Source organism: Cydia splendana, chromosome 2 (assembly GCF_910591565.1).
Source record: "Cydia splendana chromosome 2, ilCydSple1.2, whole genome shotgun sequence".
Classification (NCBI taxonomy): domain Eukaryota; kingdom Metazoa; phylum Arthropoda; class Insecta; order Lepidoptera; family Tortricidae; genus Cydia; species Cydia splendana.
The window spans coordinates 11,927,762-11,947,359 of NC_085961.1; the positions used below are offsets into that span (position 1 = coordinate 11,927,762).

At 37.6% G+C, this 19,598-nt stretch overlaps 2 protein-coding genes and 1 long non-coding RNA gene across 3 annotated transcripts in view; 1 reads left to right on the forward strand and 2 right to left on the reverse strand.

Annotated features, from left to right (window-relative positions):
* The window catches only part of LOC134804118 (uncharacterized), an 805,015-nt gene that overhangs the window by 641,506 nt on the left and 143,911 nt on the right, over positions 1-19,598 (reverse strand). The gene's annotated exons all lie outside the window — the stretch shown is intronic.
* LOC134803971 (uncharacterized) overlaps positions 1-19,598 on the reverse strand; it is a 460,442-nt gene that overhangs the window by 20,383 nt on the left and 420,461 nt on the right. The gene's annotated exons all lie outside the window — the stretch shown is intronic.
* On the forward strand, positions 776-11,448 carry LOC134803802 (ras-related protein Rab-11A). The gene is made up of 6 exons (XM_063776642.1): positions 776-1,070; positions 1,472-1,593; positions 5,647-5,879; positions 7,123-7,238; positions 7,996-8,130; positions 9,175-11,448. The coding sequence occupies exons 1-5, from the start codon at positions 1,031-1,033 to the stop codon at positions 8,124-8,126; spliced, it is 642 nt and encodes a 213-aa protein (XP_063632712.1). The 5' UTR covers positions 776-1,030; the 3' UTR covers positions 8,127-8,130; positions 9,175-11,448.

Here is a 19,598-nt window from a genome sequence, read left to right on the forward strand (position 1 = left end):
GTGAACTTAGGTCTGGATTGATATACACATTTGGATTTGTAGCATAGGCAACTGCAGGACTATAAAAGTCAGGGCCTACTAACCACTGGCGCTGGCTTCCTTTTTGATTCTGGAATCCAAAATCGTTATCTGCCTCTATCACTCGAATAAAAAAAAGAGCATTAGATTAAGCTCTGTGGAGCCCTTACAAGCGATTTACATTCTCGCGCGAGCCACGAGACGAGACGCGAGTGTAAGCGGTGGGCTCGCGGCTCGTCTCGTGGCTCACAAGCTCATCGAGCTAATATAATTTAAACACTAACGGCACGGCATAAGGTTTATAACCGAATGACAAGCCGAACGCGAGTGTGTCGAGGCGAGCCACGAGACGCGCCGCGAGCCGAGCCGCGAGTCTAAGCCGGCTATTATAAACCACTATTTGACTGTCAAAAATCGCGGGTACGCTCTAAAACCATAAAATGTTACTGTGAATTTTGTGGATTTTTATTAAAATGTACAGTGAAATTGAATTATTTATCGTCGTAGTGTAGAGTTTATATGGATATATATGCATTTTTACTTGATTCTTACTTCCAAAATGTGCAAAGTTAGCGTGGTCAAAGTCTGTTGATGATTCGACGGTAAAACATTACCGTATTTGAACGAACTCTTGAGATGAAAAAAAATGTATTGTCAATGTTTCTAAACTGACCAATCATAGCGCTAGATGAAAATCAAAACTATACTTTTATTGGCTACTGAGTAAAAATTAGGTGTCGACATTGCACTGAAACGCTTTTGGTCACTGGTCGTGAGTTGAGCAAGGGGGGCGTAAAGTAATCCGCCATTTTGTCCCCGAGACAATTTAGATTTATAATTATTTTAAACCTGTGTGAATATAATTAATCCTTGTATAAAAGTGATAATTTGGAGGCTGTGCAGTGTTTTGAGGAGCTGTGATATTTGTGTCTCCAGTTATTTTTGTTTACTTTCATCTTGACGTTTTATAACTGACCGATTTTGACGTCGTATAGAGCTCTAGATAATCAAAATGGGCACAAGAGAGGACGAATACGATTATTTGTTCAAAGGTAAGTTTTCCAGTATAAAGTAATTTTTTACGTGATATTGATAGGATATACCCTTACACAGTGGATGTCTTTGGAAGTTGCTTTGAAACCATTGTTCTAGGTATCACTATGTTTTAAATTATAATAACTGATAGAACAAATCTCTTTGTATTTTGTGTTAACATATTTCTTAAAGTTGTAGGAGTGACTTTGAAGAGATGTTCAATTTGTAGGACTATACTTAATCGTTTGTATGCAAGCTAAGATCATCAGCTGATTTGGGCGACAACAATCGATTTCACGTAAATTATTGAAGTGAGTCACCTTCGGAACGGTCTATAATGGACATAATGGTAGTTCTAAACCAATTTAAGGCTGAAATACGAAAATCTACAATAGTTAATCGTATGCTTTTGTTCCAGTGGTCCTAATAGGAGACTCGGGCGTGGGCAAATCCAGTCTTCTCTCTCGTTTCACTAGAAATGAATTTAATTTAGAGTCCAAATCAACAATAGGCGTGGAATTCGCAACAAGAAGTATAGAGGTGAGTGGTTTTGCCGTGGATCAGTTTCTAAGGCCATTATGCTAATTGTATGATAACATAGAGGTCCATTGTTGTTGAGTGAAAATAATTCTTTGTGTGACAGGTACATGATTAGGTACAAATTGTTAATGAGTTTAAACATTATATACATATTTCTTAAATACATACATTAACTAAATAATCTTGTGTAAAATATGCCAAACTGTAATTACATTGGTTTTTGCTGTATTATTATAAATTAGATGAAAGATTTTTATCAAAATAGGTACATAATAATATGAATAAAATTAACATGTAAATATCTGACCTTAAACTGACATTAGAAAATATTTGCTTGTGTTCTATGGGACTTGTTAAACAATTGATACATTTGTCCTATCAAAAATAGAAAAGTTAGCTCTGATTTGGTATATTTTTTACTAAAAACCTAAACTATATTTTGTATCTCAATATTTTAGGTTAACAATGGCATTCTTGAATAATGAGTTCATAAAAAATAATTCATTCATTTTGAGTTAAGTTAAGTAAGTAACTGTCATCACTCCTTATAAGTGACAATGATTTAATAAGTAGGTATTTGTGTCAATTGTGCTATCTATTTTATTTAGTGTAGTACAATCGGCCCCTATTAAAAGCTAATGCTAAAATTTTATTTTTCATATAATTATTAAGATAAAGGGGACTTTCTCAATAGTCCTTTATTATTGGGGACTTTCTCAATTGGCCTTTATTATTGATAAATAATAATTTATGTATCTAGTCCTTATTTGTAAACATTCTAGCATTTTTTTTTAATAGTTTCTCATTTTGGACTGATTTGGTAATATTAATGGTGTTAAATATAAGTATGTACTAGAAGTGCTTAATGGCTATTGTCAGTGAGACTTCTAATCATGACCGTGAGAAGTGACAGAAAAAGTTCTCATTGATTCTCAATTTATAAACATAGTGTTTCCATCAAGTGTGGAATACACTGATTTAAACTTTCACAATTTTTACTCATTATTATTTACTAAAACGGGACTTAATTGCATGTAATTAAGTTTTGAAATTGAATTACCTATACTAAAACTTAATTAAACATGAATTATGTCCCGTTTTAGTAAATAATAACAAGAATGGATTGGAATGGTGAAATATTCGTAAGTTTCTAATTAAGTTTGTGTTTCAATCACATTTCTAATAAAATCAGACTATAGCAAACTAGTCAAACTATAGTAATTTCCTACAATGCTTAAAAAATTACTAAGTAAAATAGCTATGTACTGGTGTTGTCTATAAGGGATTGCCACTTGACTAGTTGGCACTGACACTAGGTATTTACATAATTGTTTAGAACAATCAAAGAAATCTACAGTGGTAACAGTATAATTTTTGAGTTGTCGCCAACAAATGACATAGGATGTTAATTTTCATTCCTGCAGTCAGTTTCCCATGTTTTCCTGATTCATTTAAAATATGAATTGTATAAAATAGGTATATGCACTTTAAATACTAATTACTAACAATTTAGCAGTACATAATTACATATAACATAAACATTTTAGCAGTGCCTCTTTATACACATTTGGTGCCACTTTTTATTAAAAATATTGCTACTGTGCTATGTATTATGTACTTTTTGTATTGCTGTTGATGCCCCAAATAAATAAAATAAAATAATAAATATTGAGGACATACAAAGGATATATTTTCAAAAGGTCAAATATTTAGGTACCTATATTCTTTAATACCACCTGCATCCTTATTGTTAGATTGAATGTATAGATTGGGTTACAAAAACAACCATGTAAGATAAAAAAACCGGCCAAGTGCGAGTCGGACTCGCGTTTCTAGGGTTCCGTACATAAGTCCGACTCACGCTTGACTGCACATTTCTAATAGGTTTTCCTGTCATCTATAGGTAAAGAACTATTTTGTGTATTTTTTTCAAAATTTTAGACCCAGTAGTTTCGGAGATAAAGGGGGGGAATGGTCATTTTTCGGCTTATTTCTTATATAACTACGAACCTATGTATTTTAAAATTATAAAACAAACATGTCCATCTTTGGGTCACTAATTTACATATGTGTACCAAATTTCAACTTAATTGGTCCAGTCGTTTCCGAGAAAATAGGCTGTGACAGACGGACAGACAGACGCACGAGTGATCCTATAAGGGTTCCGTTTTTTCCTTTTGAGGTACGGAACCCTAAAAAACTCAACATTCTGATAGCCAAATAAAGTTTGCCCCTTAATCACATTGAGGGGTCAATGACTCAAATCGTTATTGTAACTACTTCTAAACATTTGTCAATACCACCTATGTTAGAGTGATTCACTTTTGTATGGAGATAAAAAAGTTTTAATATTTTTCCTGACTTTGCTCACCAGTGGAGTCTCCCCACACTAAAAACTATCTATTTCAATTTTCAAAAGAATCGAATAACGTTTAGAGGTTGCACAAGTTGAAAAGGTAGAGTGAGAACCCCATACATTGCGTGAAAATGAACTATGTTCTAAAATGACAAAATATGTGAAAAAATGAACTGATACTAAAATCGAATGAGAAAACTGAATTTTGCGTCTAAAACACGATAAAAGCACTTTTCCTTTGGAAACAGGTGGAAAAACTGAAAAATCTTAATTAGAACATTTATCGAGTAACCAAAATCCAAGTTTACTACTAATTTTAAAATTTATTTATATGTAGAAGGTTCAGTATCACACTACTCTCCGCTTTGATAGTAGCCGCTTAAACCATTTTCTACCCTCCGATGTAGAGTCGTTGGTTATTTGAAAAATCTTTGTTGATGTTGTGCAATCTCTAAATGTTGACCGATTTTAATTTTTTTTAACGTATAATATTTTTTTATCAGTTAGAACAAGAATTCGAGCAAAGTCAGATGAAAATCGAAAATTCGGAAAAATGAAACGCCCTAACCTATGTGTATGACATACCTATGGATATCAATTTACCATCAGTTCTTACTTTAGTAAAATACAAATTACAAAAAAACCTAGTCATGTTATCAAATATTTGTGTTATTTGTGTATTTTAATAAGCCTGTCACACACCATTCATTTCTTATCAGAAACTGTTTGAATGCTTATGTGCTTATGTCTAAGTGTTTATACATTAAATCACTATAAGACAGTATTAACTCCTAAGTAAAACAGATTTTTTGATTGATATTTGTGTTGACTTTATGATTTGATATACAGGAAATTACATAGCTTATTAAAGCTTACCTATTATATTTAGGCTTTGACTAGCATTAACTTGTAATTTTTAAACTATGGTTCGTTTTTTTAGCATTAGAAATAAGGTAAACAATCTTGATGTGTCTTTTAATTGAAAAACACATTTTAAAAATAAGTTACGGCAAATATGTAACAATTATGAATCTAATACAATCATTTATATTCTTCTGCTTTCATAAGTATTAAATTTATAAGCGTTTATCAAATAAAAAGACTTGTCAAAATCGCTTACCTTCTTGCAAGTTCTTTCTAATGCTAAAAAAAACGAACTATAGTTGTCTATATGGTATTAATTATATGATAAGTTACTGTTTATGACTAACAATTTCCACAAACATGTGGTAAACCTAATTTGGTTATTATTTATTTTATTTTCACTATATATAACAACTATACAAAACTTAGCTCATAAAAAAATTACTCACTCACTTAAAGTGAACTGCCAAACATCAAACTGTCTCAACAAAACAAAATATACATGGTTAAATACTCAGTTTTTAATAGTATTTTAAAAAGTGTTTATTACGACAGCTGCTATCTGGGCGTGACGTCACATTTATGTTAAATAGTACATATCTAAATGTGACGTCACGCCCAGAAGAGGCGTTTTGAGGGTCGAGTACCTGATGTCATGTCTCACATGTTTTTTTTACTTTTTGATTGCTTTAAACATAATCATTCTTACATAAACTATGCTCAGTTACATAGGCTTTTCTGCCATTTTACTAAGGGATTACCATTTACCTTAGTTTAGCAATTCAAGCACTGTAAACAGATGATTTAAAGGCACATTTAATAATTGTTCTCAGGTGGATGGCAAAACCATAAAGGCCCAGATATGGGACACGGCCGGGCAGGAGCGGTACCGCGCGATCACGTCCGCGTACTACCGCGGCGCGGTGGGCGCGCTGCTGGTGTACGACATCGCCAAGCACCTGTCCTACGAGAACGTGGAGAGATGGCTGCGCGAGCTGCGCGACCACGCCGACCAGAACATCCTGATCATGCTCGTTGGCAACAAGAGTGATCTCAGGCATCTTAGGTGATTACTATTTACACTACCACTTTTTACTAATGCTTGCGTACCCCTGGTGCGCTGAGTTGAGGCCGTAGCCAAGAAGGCAATAGATTATCAACAAACAACAATGGAAAACTAAAAATGTATTTCCTGATTTAGGATGAAAGATGCGAAAGTCACGTGATCATTCCCAACCATTATCTAAAGTCTATTTCAATAGAACTTGCTAACTATGTAAACAAACCGCCATATTGAAATTGTCTCTGAATGATGAATTTACTAGTGATGGGCAAGACTCCTACTTACTACTTTACTAATGTCAAACCATATCAAATAATAAAATACCAAAAGTAAAAAACAAGTAGTTACTTATTTTTAATTTGTTTAATCACGACCAGAAGACAAATTAGTACTTAAGAATGATGTATTGATGTATTTTATAACCGCGGCGGTAGGTACAGAGCGTGGGTTGGGTAGTGTGTAGCGGGTTTATATCACAAACTTTAGTCACAACACTACCCATCATAGACAATTGTAGAATTTAAAAGAAACAAAACCGTCATTCCAACAGGTCCTAATAACCTAACTTATGAACCCATTTTAAACTTTTAATGAAATATCCAAGATACAGTTATATATTTGTGTATTTTACGGAACGGACCGTTTCAATAGTGTATATGTGTATGGTTTCAATGGTATTTGATGAGGTGATGTAAAAATTCAAAGTGATACAACAAAGTTAAGTTGTTTGTTTACATAGTTAGCAAGTTCTATTGAAATAGACTTTACGTTAGAGTTTTCTATAAGCGATTGCCACTTGACTAGTCCCCATTCTTTTTTAAATTGATTTTGTGTCGACACTGCCACCCTGGCAACCTTTTAGCAGCCAAGGGCCACATAATGGTTAACGAAGTTGGTGCGGGCCGCACTTTGTTAATATTTATGACTTTATCAGACATTGTCGTTTGTCAATATTATATACAAAATAGCCAGGGAGGCTCGCGGGCCGCAAGTGAGAGTTCGCGGGCCGCTTGTTGCCGACCGCTGCATTAAGGTATCAACAACAGAATTTTGTTAAATCAACCGCACCCACCTACATACATTCAAAACCCACCCACACAAAGTAAACCATAGACAATAAATGGCTATGTTCCAAATCGATTGATTCAATATTGCATAATTTAACATTTAAATGAGCAATAAATGGGTGTCATCTTAAAAATAATTACAAACAAAGAAAAACATTAAAAAAATATTTGATTTTCAGATCCATCCCAACAGAAGAGGCAAAGGCATTTGCGGAAAAGAACGGACTTAGTTTTATTGAAACTTCCGCTCTGGATTCTACTAATGTGGAACCTGCATTCCAGAATATCTTAACTGGTAAGTTTCAAAACATACCTACAACAAAGGTTCATTGATCTTAGCTTTGCCTACAATATGACTTTAGACAGTATTTAGATTTTCGATTGTTCTCAAATGCTGAAAAATACTAATTCAAGATTAGTGGAGCATTTATGCGATCAATGATATATGAATGGTTGAATTCACATGAAGAATATGAACCAGAAACATTTACAATTAGAGAGTGTAATGGGTACCTATTTAATAAAATCTTATTGACTTACTCGAATGGAAGTCTAAACGAATTTAATTTTAGTTTTGGTAATCACTGACCTGAAATTAAATTACTCTCTACTAAATGTTTTTATAACGCGATCGAGCTACTTTTATCTCTACGAACAGTCACGAACTAGGGACCCTGATCGTATGGCCGCTCCAGATGGTGCGGCCTTAATGCAATATCGATTTACTCTACTGATTGCTAGCATGGGTCATCCCAGACGTATTTGCGCGAATTACAAACGCATAATTGCACACAGACCACTTGCAATGAGAGAAAGCAGCCCAAACGTATATCGCAACAAGGGGCTGTCCATAAATTACGTCATCGATTTTTGACGATTTTTGACCCCCCCCCCCTATAATCATCCAAAAATCATGCTTCAAATGACCCCATTTCCTCCTACTTCATGCTACCGTCATCCGATGTCCAGACCCCCCCCCCTAATTTGAAATGACGTAATTTATGAATAGCCCTCAAGTGGATGCGTCTTAACATATGTCCTTCGATTTCCAGAGATCTACAGGATCGTATCGCAGAAGCAGATGCGGGACCCGCCCGAGGGCGACGGCGCGGTGATCCGCGCGGACGTGGAGCCCGCCGAGCACACCGCCTCCGACAGCGTGCGCCGCCAGTGCTGCCAGTAGACAGGTCCGTACTTTTACTAAAAAAATAACTTCATTCCCGTTGCCAGGGAGGTTTTGGGATTATACTGAGCAACTTTTACTATGGGACCAACCCCGAAATCGCGAAAAAATAAATTACCCTCCGATAGAAAATGGACCAGGCAAAAATTTTTTTCGCTATTTCGGGGTTTGTCCCATAGTAAACGTTGCTCAGTATATTCCCAAAGGCCACACTATAAGGGTCGATACATAACTTTAACAATTCATACGTTACTCTGACGTTGCCGTCAGGACCCTCAATAGCACAAACAATCGTGTCCACTTTTACTATGATGTGATTGGAGCAATTTATGAATGAGAAAGAACTTTCTTGAACTTTACGGTTACGGTGTTATAATACTTATAATATATCATAGAAATCCATTTGACGTTGTTTTTTAACCCTTAAATGCATGGTGTACGATGCAGCGTACATTACAAAAATATCTAATTTTATACATAGTTAGATAAAATCTATTTATTCCTATATATTATTTCAATAGTAAAACCAATCCGTTTTCCGATTTTTTACTTAAATTAACGCAGTGTTTTAATTTACAAAAATTACATACAAGACGAAATGTCGGAAAATTTGAAAATATCCAGAGTTTGATGATTTTTAGTATGTGATTTTGGACGTTTTTTTTTTGGCGTTTGTAATTATTTGATATTTAAAAACTTTATCATAGGTGTATCTAAAATAGTGTATCTTTCTGATGGTAGTAAGATTTTTCATATATCTCTTCCTGATAATGATATATTTACATAAATATGATTTAGCCTATGCAATTTCTAACACTGATTTCGCAGTGAAAATCGATTTTATATTTTTTTATCATTTTTTCCATAATCAGCAAACAATTACGTAACACATATATTAATTTCGGGCAAAAAGAAAAATTCATGCATTTAAGGGTTAATCTATTTGAAGAATAAATTTACCAATATTAAGTTTTAGACAATCGCGTGCACTACCTGCAGTAATTGTATACTTTGCACATAAATAATGTTATTTTTTGCTTCATTACAGAATGTCCAGTCAATATATAAAAGCCGGAGAGAAAACAGTTGGAAACACTGAACACAACCATTATGAATCATTCCCAGACAGTGGTCTCACAGTCGCCCACTCGTCCGTCATCACAACACTTCGGCACGGCTGTCTTCACGGCCTCAGCAGAGGAAAATAGGATCCTTCGTTATATCAGAATATTTCATTGTTGACCAGCCTTACGTCTAAATAGACCTGTATTTATTAGTCATGTCGTTGTCTGAGAAAATGTACCATTTTCTTGGTTGTCAATCAGGCGCCGCTGGCATTAAGATGCATTATGAAATCGCCCTTATTTCGTCGATCTTGTTACACAAAAAGTGATTATAATAATCTCTTTTCGATTTAAGGTGGCGGATTTATGGACATGAATGACATCAATCTGCGTAGATATTCTAATTCAATATTGACGTAAGAGCAATTATAATTGATATTATTGTAACGTTTTCGTGTCCACTAAAACAGATTTTTTAAGAAGTGGCCTATTTTTCTCCTTTCGTGAAGCCATATCACAATAGAAGTAATTCTAGTCGCATATTGACCGGTTGAACATCGGCATGGTGCTCGATGCACAGCGTGCGTGTGTTCAATACTCTGCTAAAATGACTTGTATTGTGGCCATAGAGTAGAGCTTTCGTTTTGCGACAAATGTGAAGCAAACTTAAACAGCAAAGAGTGGCGCATGTAGATAGCTTGTATAATTGTCGATTTATCGGTATCTAGTGTCCGAAGATAAATAATTGTTACAGACTTTATGAACTAGAGAGCTTCAGTTCGCACTGAATGATTTGGCGCTCTTAACAAGTGATTTAATATTGGATTTAATGTTTATTTAAGGGAGCAACGTTTTTCTTTCGACTTTAGTTTATAGTTCATGTTATATCTATTTATTTAGTTAATTAATCCATAGTTATCTCAACCAGATTTACTTGGCGTCATGCTAATAGATATATTGACATTTCCCTTTATAATTAATAACAGAGCAATAAATTCGGGAGAACGAAATTTATAATTAATGTTTAAAAAGAGTAACTGTTAAATAGCACACAAATAAATAGCTTGATATTTAAAATGTCTTATTGTTTTCGTATTACACTAGCGGTAGTGTCGAGTAAGTAACGAATAGCTTTTTTAAAGGGACATTTCTGTTTACGGATATTATGTGCCTTGGACATGGCTGGTCATGTACATTTTTATTAAAGCTTTTAATTATTTTTGTCCTTGTTCTGAAAAACCGGGTGTCGGGTCGTCGCGGGCCGTACACGGAAACAGCATTCAATCGATCACATACAAGCTTGTTGTAAAAACCCAGTTTATTAGATCTTAAATTCAAATAACAATTTAATAATTTTATTGTAAGTAAAATCATGTTCATATTATGAATAAAGAAATAAAATAAAAAAATATTATGAAAAAAAAAATGAAGTCAACCAAAACTTTTCACGCATCACCCTAAAAGTGAGAGAATTAATAAAACTGACAGGCGATTTTGGCTTTTCGTCAAGCAAATGTGTCCGTGTACGGTGGATGGAATCACAGGGAGTTGCAATAAGGAGCCGCGGGGCCGCGCGGGCGGTGCAATACTCAGCCGGCGGCCACCGCCATATGCAGGCCGCTGATGCATTTCAGTCGCCCGCCGAGACCGCTCACTCTTTCAAGGCTTGTTCGTAAGTCTTTAAAGCACGAGTACTTTGGAGACCTGAACATCTTCACCTGTAAATGGGTACAGATGCTTTGCACAATTACTTTCCATCGTATCACAGAAACTTACGAACGCGTCTTGCTATTTCAGTGAGTCTCGGTACAAAATGCACTGACATTGACTGAAATAGTATGACAAATACGAACGTTTCCGAGAAAATGCGATGGAAAATAATTATGCACAACATCTGTACATTCAAACGCATAATAAAAAACTCGCGCATATCCTAAACGCATACATCTACACAGTCTCCGTTCCATCATGGATGAAAATATCGCATAACATAATATTGTATTATAAACTTTAAGGAGTGTAAAATAAGGTTTAAATTTGAAAATCATTGCGGATTCGATAGAGCGTCCCGTCGATACCCCACGGCTCCGAACGCCGTTCTGCCGTTGTGGCTTGGATTATTTTCGATACATGAATATGCGGTGTTCGTATTAAGAAATATATAATTGTATTATGGTCTTTACATATGCATGGTTATTTTTTTAGTGCCTATCTGTAATTACTTTATTAAAGACAAAGATAATAAAATATAATGTAAATTTGTTGGCGTTTGATTCCTCACGATGATGATTGATGAGTTTTTGTATCTCCTACCAATTGGCTTTTAGAATAAGCCCATAATAGCCTTACCATGAGTCACGAACTTACTTTCTATACATCTCGCTCGCACTAAAATACCAGTACAACATGAGTACAACGAAATGTATAGAAGTAAGTCACGCACACGCTAGTGAATAGGTAAGGCGGTAAGCCTAACAGACACCTACTCTTACCTATTCGAGGACTAGATACATATTGGCGGCTCCTTGGTGTTTTCGGTCGTTTGGTCGTGATTTTATTAAAAAACTTATACTTATGAATAGAAGCCACCAATATGAAGCACAATTTTCTTTTGTTTAATTAAATAAAGATAAATATAGCCAGTCAAACAACTTTGTCAGTAGAAAAGGCACGAAATTGTCATGGGCGATAACCCTTCGCGCCTACTTTTTCAATTTGCCGCTTTTTTCTATTGACGGAAATGGGCTATAGTTAGGCTATAGTAATTTGTTTTATAAGGAGGCAAAGTTGTTGTTTAACCGCTCGTGCTAATATTGATACCCGAGCAAGCGAAAGATTCCAAATTTTCCTACCGAAGCGAGTGGTTCAAAAAATGGAATTTTGAGAGTTGCGAGGGTTTCAAACAGATTTTGCCACCGAGTAAAACACAAAATTTTTCACCACACCAACGCAAACAAAATACCAAATGTTAAAACATCAAACAAAATGAAACCAAGTGAAGTCCAAATGAACGTTTTAAATATTTATCAATTTTATCATCCAAAATCATCATTTTAAAAGTCAATTCTATCAGCCAACATGAGCAAATAACTCAAAATTTGCATAAGATTGCTTTGCCTCACTTGTGGATAAAATGCAACTTTCTTATCAGTTTTTGAAGTACAAAGTAAGCCTTTGAAAAATACTTTTCAGAACCAATCGCGTCTGTCGAGGCCTATAAGGCCTCTACCTAGTGAGTAACTTCACGCGCGGTATAATATTACTTCACGCTTCTATATAAATGAATAAATTTTAACTAGATCCACTAAAAAAACAAAGGCCAAAAACCCTTTCAAAGAGAACCCGTTGCAAGGCGACAATGGGCCGTCATGGTCCTTGGGCCGCCATCCTTGGATGTCGGCTGACATATGAGAACCAGAAGACATTGGCCGGCGGAAGGTCAACGTCTTGGGTAAAGGACACTTGGAAATATGTTAGGTTAGAATAGGCATTGAAACAGTGGCTAAAACTTACCGTAGGTACAGAAGAGTCCTTATGCTTCAAGTGCAATATTGTCCTTATCTGAAATTCTGATAGAAAGTTCCTTATGGCACATGGTGCATAAGGACTCTTCTCTATTGGAAAGCCACGTATTACCTACTGTTATAATCACCCTTCGGTATTGGCGCATATATGGAAATGTAAATGAGCATATTATATGGAACCCTAAAAAACTGGTGCTTTGCTTTAACATTATTGCTTATAATCTACCTAACCAGCCTGTGCAAGTGCCTGGCCAGCTGGAGGCCTACCCTACCGCGAAACGCGTAAATCGAATTTCGCTATCTGCCTCATTAATCTCATTAGCGCTCGAATATGCAGGAATGATAGAGAGGCAGATAACGAATTTCGATTTTCATGTATCGCGGTAGGCCCTCAGATATAATTATTATGTATTGGATTGACAGCACTTTGTTGCAACCACACCTACATCAGAACGCGGGCTTAATATCGAGTCGGTCAACAGCATGTCAGCATGCAGCCTACACATCAATGCATAACGAATTACTCACTGGCTTTCCAATTTACCTGTATCGATTAGGTAATGAATCGCATTTCCGTGCCAACGGCCTTCAGCAGCCATTGTACCATGCCTTGTGACCTCTGCCTATAGATACGTAACTACTTCCCCCTGTTTATATAGATAAGCTTTCGGTAACAATGTGATGGTAGTGCTATCGTGCATTCTAGTAAAACAAGTTGAAGTATGCCCGTAACCCATAAGCGCCACTTGCTCCATTTCTTTCTTTTTCTTTTTTTTTATCCTACTAACCTGGGGTTAACCGGTTAAAAATGGAGTTAACATGGTTAACAGTACAATTTGACACTGGGTTAACGGTTTAACCGGTTAACCTCGGGTTAGTGGGATGGTGCAAGTGGGCCTAAAGCCATACTTTTAGTTCACTCTGGCGATATTATACATAGTGTGACCAAAGATTTCAAAAGTAAGGATTGGCCCTTTCGTATAATGCCGAGCGAACATGTGCACCAACGAAAATGCGGACAAACGCCATTTGTGCACCTATTTTTTTATTTTATTTTTTATTAGATTTATTTTATTTGTTGTATACTTAGGTATTCGTTTGTTTATTAGCAAGTGTAGTTTGTAACCGATCTTGTGGAAATATAAATTTTAAGAAAAAAAAACCGACTTCTATGGGGTCCGGTGAAAAATTATGGTACCTCGATGGTGCACTATGTAGAATAAGGAGAGGTAAAACCACCCACTTTTCTAGTAGCATTTCGTTTCTGTAAGGGTCGTAGTTCTACCCTAACCTAACCCACTTCTCTGATAGCAGTTCGGTTCTGTGAGGATCGCAGTTCGGACCTAATGAAACCCACACCCAAAATCTCTATACGCATGCCTTTAAGGTTTGAGAAGTTCCCTCGATTCCTCATGGATCCCATCATCAGAACTCGAGCTCGACAAAAATGTGGCTTAAAAACTTAACTTGCTTAACAAACATAACGAAGAGGACAAATCGCCAAACGTGCACTATGCGTCGTTGAAGAGTTCCGTTCTGATCATCATCAGCAGTTCCACTTCATCAAATGTCACGTTTTTGAACGTATATGCTTGATTTGTTGATAAAAACACAAAAATCACTATATGTATATATGCCTTTAAGATTTGAGGAGTTCCCTCGATTCCTCATAGATCCCATCATCAGAACTGGGTTTTGACAAAAACGGGACCAATCTGTATGCATATACATACAATCAAAAAAAGAAGTTTCAAAATCGGTCCAGTAATGACGGAGATATGGAGTAACAAAAAAAACACATACAACCGAATTGATAACCTCCTTCTTTGAGATTTGGAAGTTGGAAGTCGGTTAAAAAGAAGAATTGACTAATGACAGCGTTTTACACAAAAATAAAACGCTAATTAAATAACTTACCATATTCGAAACCTAAGAATAATATTGAGAATGGCAACATTGTGTTGTCGGTCGTATTGTCCTTTTCTAGCATATACGTCCCTCTCTCTCTCTCTCACATTCCCACCACAGAGCAGTTGGTTTTGACAGGTGTTTGACAGTTACCGCCAAAACAAATTTCCAAGTCATTGTCTCAAAATTATACATATTTACACCAGGCAGGATTAAAACTTTAGGTTTCGAATATGGTAAGTTATTTAATTAGCGTTTTATTTTTGTGTAAAACGCTGTCATTAAACAACTGTACCGATATTCGAAACCTAAGAATAATATTGAGACGTGTTTGTTATCGCCTGGTGGTGGGAAGACGCCAAGCCAATGTGATTATACATGTACTTATTATGTATATGTAATATTATTATATTACGAGTGTTTAATTAATTATGTACACCCTTTATTTTAACACCTGTGAGGAGAGAGGTATTATGAAAAGCATACAATTTGATATACCATTATATGTGGGGAAAACTCATTTATTGTAAAATAAGTGTTATAAAATGAATACAAAACTAAAATTAAGTACAACTAAAAACTAAAGCTAAAAACTAAAAATATTTATCAAAACTTTGCGCCCTTGGTAAGGTGCCCATCACGCAGGCAGCGTTCCCGCGCTGGATTGCTATGGCCAATCTTTGCGCGAGAAAGCTGCCCGCGCGAGGGTCACCTGTGGCCTGCCTTAGGCGTTTGCTGAGCTCCTTGTGGAGCCCCCGAGCCCCCCTACCCCACGGACCTAGAGTCTCGACGCCGAAGGCTACAAATTCGTAGTGTGCGCCGAGACAACTATATTTATTAACCTTGGAACGTTCTCGGACGTCAGCCGCCGCCCCGGCCTGTTTACTGGTGGCTGAAATGTAGGACGCCGCCAGCGTGTCTGCGCAGGTGGCGTCCCACACCAGCGCGCGGCCCAACCGCCAGGGGATCAACGACATCCCGTCGGGGCGCTTGCCGTCATCCCTTGCGATCTGGGGCTCCAGAGCCGCAGGGACGTCGGCGCTGACGAGCGCTCTCCTCAGGATGTCGTTAAGCGCGGCATGACGGGATAGGCGGCCGGCGCCCGAGGAGCAGGCGAGTCCGTGGTGGCCAAGGCGATTAACAGGGGCCCCACAAGAGGCGCAGCTATGGTCTACACATACATCGGCCCCGACCCGGAGTCCGATGGCAATTCTTAGTGTGTTTGGCTCTATGAATGTGCCGGTGTGGGGTGATGGGTAGGCGTGTAGCCATTGTCCAGACTCTGGTCTGGACACAGCTAAGAGCCTTGCGCGGTCCCTTCCCGACGAACTGTCAACTAGGGATTTCATGACGGCGGTGCAGGCCAAGTTGTCCCAGGCCCTTTGCCTCTCGGGTCTAGGTGGCACATCTCGCAGTTTGGCTAGCCAGGCATTCCTGGCCTCATCCAAGCACGCGATCTCGGAGTTTGTTGTTTTAAGGATTTTACCTGCGAGATCAGACGTGCTATGGATTGAGGACAAGAATGCCGGCAGAGCAACACTCGATATTTTGCGTGTTCCTAAACCGCCAAACCTAATGGGCAAAGAAGCCTGGGTCCAAGCTGGTTCGTTAAAACGGACATTCAAAATCGATTCCAGTTGTGACTTTAGGAGACTATCGATAGGTTGGATTAAATTAGCGACTTTCCAGATAGGGCAGCAACGGAGCAAGTACGTAAATTTGGGAACCAACAAACAAAACTTTAAAATAAATAAGGCTGAATGGCTACTAATTTTGATTAAGCGGTCTGAATTAACACGAAATTTAGAAATAGATTTGGCCAAAACAGACGGAATAGCTTCATCGAAAATGGGGGAACCGAGAAGGTGGAGATTATCTTTGGATAAGATTTTAATGTTTGGGGCTAAACTTGAAAAACTTTGAAGTACCTGGGGTGCTAAAGAAGGTTCTAAGTTTTCGGAAATGTACAATTCACATTTGTCGAAGTTAAGTTTCAGGCCGATCTCGCTAAATTTCTGTATAACTAGGGATAAGTCTGCCAGGACCGATTGTGAGTCTCCGCCGATGGTGCCGTCGTCCAGGTACCAAACATTCAGTTTGGACGTGAGACTATGGATAGCTGAATTGATGGCCAGACTGAATATGGCGGGGCCCAGAGGATCGCCCTGCTGGCAACCCACGGCAGAGAGAATTTCGTTACCCTTGTGAACTAATTTGGACGGACTATGATAACATTGGAGTAAAAGGTTATAAATTTCAGGTACATGAATTTTGATTACACTAAGTAGGGTATCTCTGTTGATAGAGTTGAAGGCGTTTTTGACATCTATTTTTAAGAGAACCTCACATGAGTCTGTTTGGACAAATGTGCGTACGGCATGGACTGCGGCCTCACAGCCCCCGCGAGTGCCGAAACCAACCTGCACAGGCTCGAAGAGTTTTTGTAGTTTAGCTCGAGTATGTCGCACGCACACTTTGGCTGCTAACCGCCGGAATGTGGAACCAACAGCAATTGGGCGCACGCCACCGTCCTTCTTTGAAAGGGCTATGAGGTTGGCTCCATAAATAACGGCAGTCACGTCTTGGCAGACATCCCCTAGAAGCATAAGATTTATCAGTCTGGTAATACTATCAGTTAGCAACTCGCCAGATATTCCAGTGCAGTGACTAGTGAGGTCTAGTAGATGTTGGGCGGATATACCATCTAAGCCTGAAGCCGACCCTTTTGTGAAGGATGCAAGAGCCGACATTACATCTTCCGGTGAGGCGTGCAGACAAGCTGAAGGATCTGAGGGAGTGTCGGCAAAGATAGGGGTGGAAGGGCCTACAGGGTGCTTAGCCTGCAATGCAGCCACTGATTCTGGGGTGTCTGGTGCGAGTGTGTCATTTGAGAAAAGGAGCCGCGCCGCTCCTTTTAGGTCGCCGTCATGAACTTTGTCTTCCACTTTTTTGCATAAATCATAATTATTGTTACTTCGATCCCGGGGTGGTCGAGTGGTTGGAGGCAGGTTAGGCGCAAGAATATTATTTTTAATTTTCTGAGTGAGGCTAATTTTGTCGTTATTGTCAGAAACATATAAAATTTTAAACGAAAAGGTTAAAAGGTCACGCCAGGAATCTAAGTTATTGTCTTTCAAACAGTTGTTTATTGTGGCGGTTAGTGCTTCAGCCACTGCGGGCCTAGCACCACGCGGTATGCGCTTTATTAAGGGTGTTGACAGTTTAAGTTTGCCGAGAAGAGTTTGGAGTGGGATTTCTGGCTGAGGTGGTGATGTAGATGAGCAGTGGGTGTTTTGTGGACTCAGAGCGGGTGGGGCGGGGTACACGCGAACATGGTGAATGCGAGACTGATGTATGTGTAGGCCTTTTGTTGTTGAGAAAGTCTTTTTACATACGCAGCATTCCATTGGTTAGTGTCTGTGTGTTCCATTATATTATGTTACTAACTTTACATTTCATATACGTACTTAATGTACTTATAAATGTTCAAAGAGAAAAAATGAGTCACCACAATGGTGCTACACTTAATTATAATTGTATGTGAAAACTAGGTAAAAGAAGATGAGATAAGTCAGTCTACTCTTCAAGGAGCATACAACATCTGTGATAAGGAGTGATGTAATTCAAGTATGAAAAGAATAAAATCATAAAGTACTCGAGTAGTTTTTATTTATAACTCCCAATTATTAACAAATTTGATAATAATTATCTAGTAAAGTAAGCAGTTGCAGGAATATAACAAGGACAAGACCTTTCTTATTTCCAGAATCCCTCGGGATTAAGTAGACGAATATTTTAAATATTCGTTATAATTCACTATCACTACCCACAAAGTTAATATTGGGTACCTACTTACTAAAATGTCATAGGGAATTACTGAATTCCTTTAATGACTGTGAGTCAGTGTGAGCTATATACTTGGTTATAGCTATAAAATGCATTTAATCCTTTGTACGCTTTACTAACGCGAACGCGAGCTAATGTACCTAAACAAACCTTACTTAAAATTGTGAAGGTTACTTTGAGAGCTTAAGCCATAACATAACACTCATGTGGGCACGCCTAGTTATGACGCTTTTTGGTGCTCTTGGCGTTCAAATGGTTAGTATAGAAATGCCACAGAACCTTATCAATTATATTTGTAAAGGTGCAGGCTCATTCTGCTTATATTCATGTTTAGCTATCATCAAGTGACCTTAATTGTACTCATTAATTTCTATATATGCAGTAAGAGTAGTTTACCTTATCTGGTGCCTACTAGTAGGCATAAGCTTGATTGGTTCTGAACGCTAAAGTGGTTTAATTTATGTAAACCATTCATAGCATTGCTTAATTCTGAATATTCAGTTTCCTCTTAGCTCATCGCATATGTGTTTTTAACCAAAATGCAAATTTGTGTGTTTATTTAGTGATCATACATTATTTGCAATAACTGTGCGGACCATGGGGTCCCGACCTTTTGCCGGGCACCCGTGGGCCCAAAGCCAACAGCGCAGAGGCCCTTTAAGAGGTACCTATTTCATCCAATGCTAGAGTCAACACTTTGTCGAATTTATTTGATATTTATGTATACTTATCCTCCTTATGAACTAAGGATAATTGTAACTTTTTGATATCAAATATACGCCGAATTATCAATTATTTTATATTTTGAAATACATATAATATTACTGGATTTGGACCAGTGTGCTTTTGAATACTATATCTCTGGCCTACTATATAGGCTAGTCTATTAGCATCCCGCCTCCTGGAAGGCAGTCTACAGACTTTTTAGATATATATTCACAGTAGCGCTAAGTGTGTGGACCTAGTTTTCCGTCACTTGACTGCATGAGATTATATTGAACATTTTTTCTGATCTCGGGCAAGAAGGGTACCTAGATAGGTTGAGGTCCTTAACTTGTGGATTTGGTAAGAGCAAGACACAGGCGGGGTGTAAATTAATTAATCCACCATGTTTCAGGAGATTCATTTGC

Bases quoted from the DNA above. Each gene is read 5' to 3' on its own strand.
- LOC134803802 (XM_063776642.1), top strand. From the start codon at position 1,031: ATGGGCACAAGAGAGGACGAATACGATTATTTGTTCAAAG. The intron at 5,880-7,122 runs GTGATTACTATT...TTTGATTTTCAG, and splicing joins AGTGATCTCAGGCATCTTAG to ATCCATCCCAACAGAAGAGG. The intron at 7,239-7,995 runs GTAAGTTTCAAA...TTCGATTTCCAG, and splicing joins ATTCCAGAATATCTTAACTG to AGATCTACAGGATCGTATCG.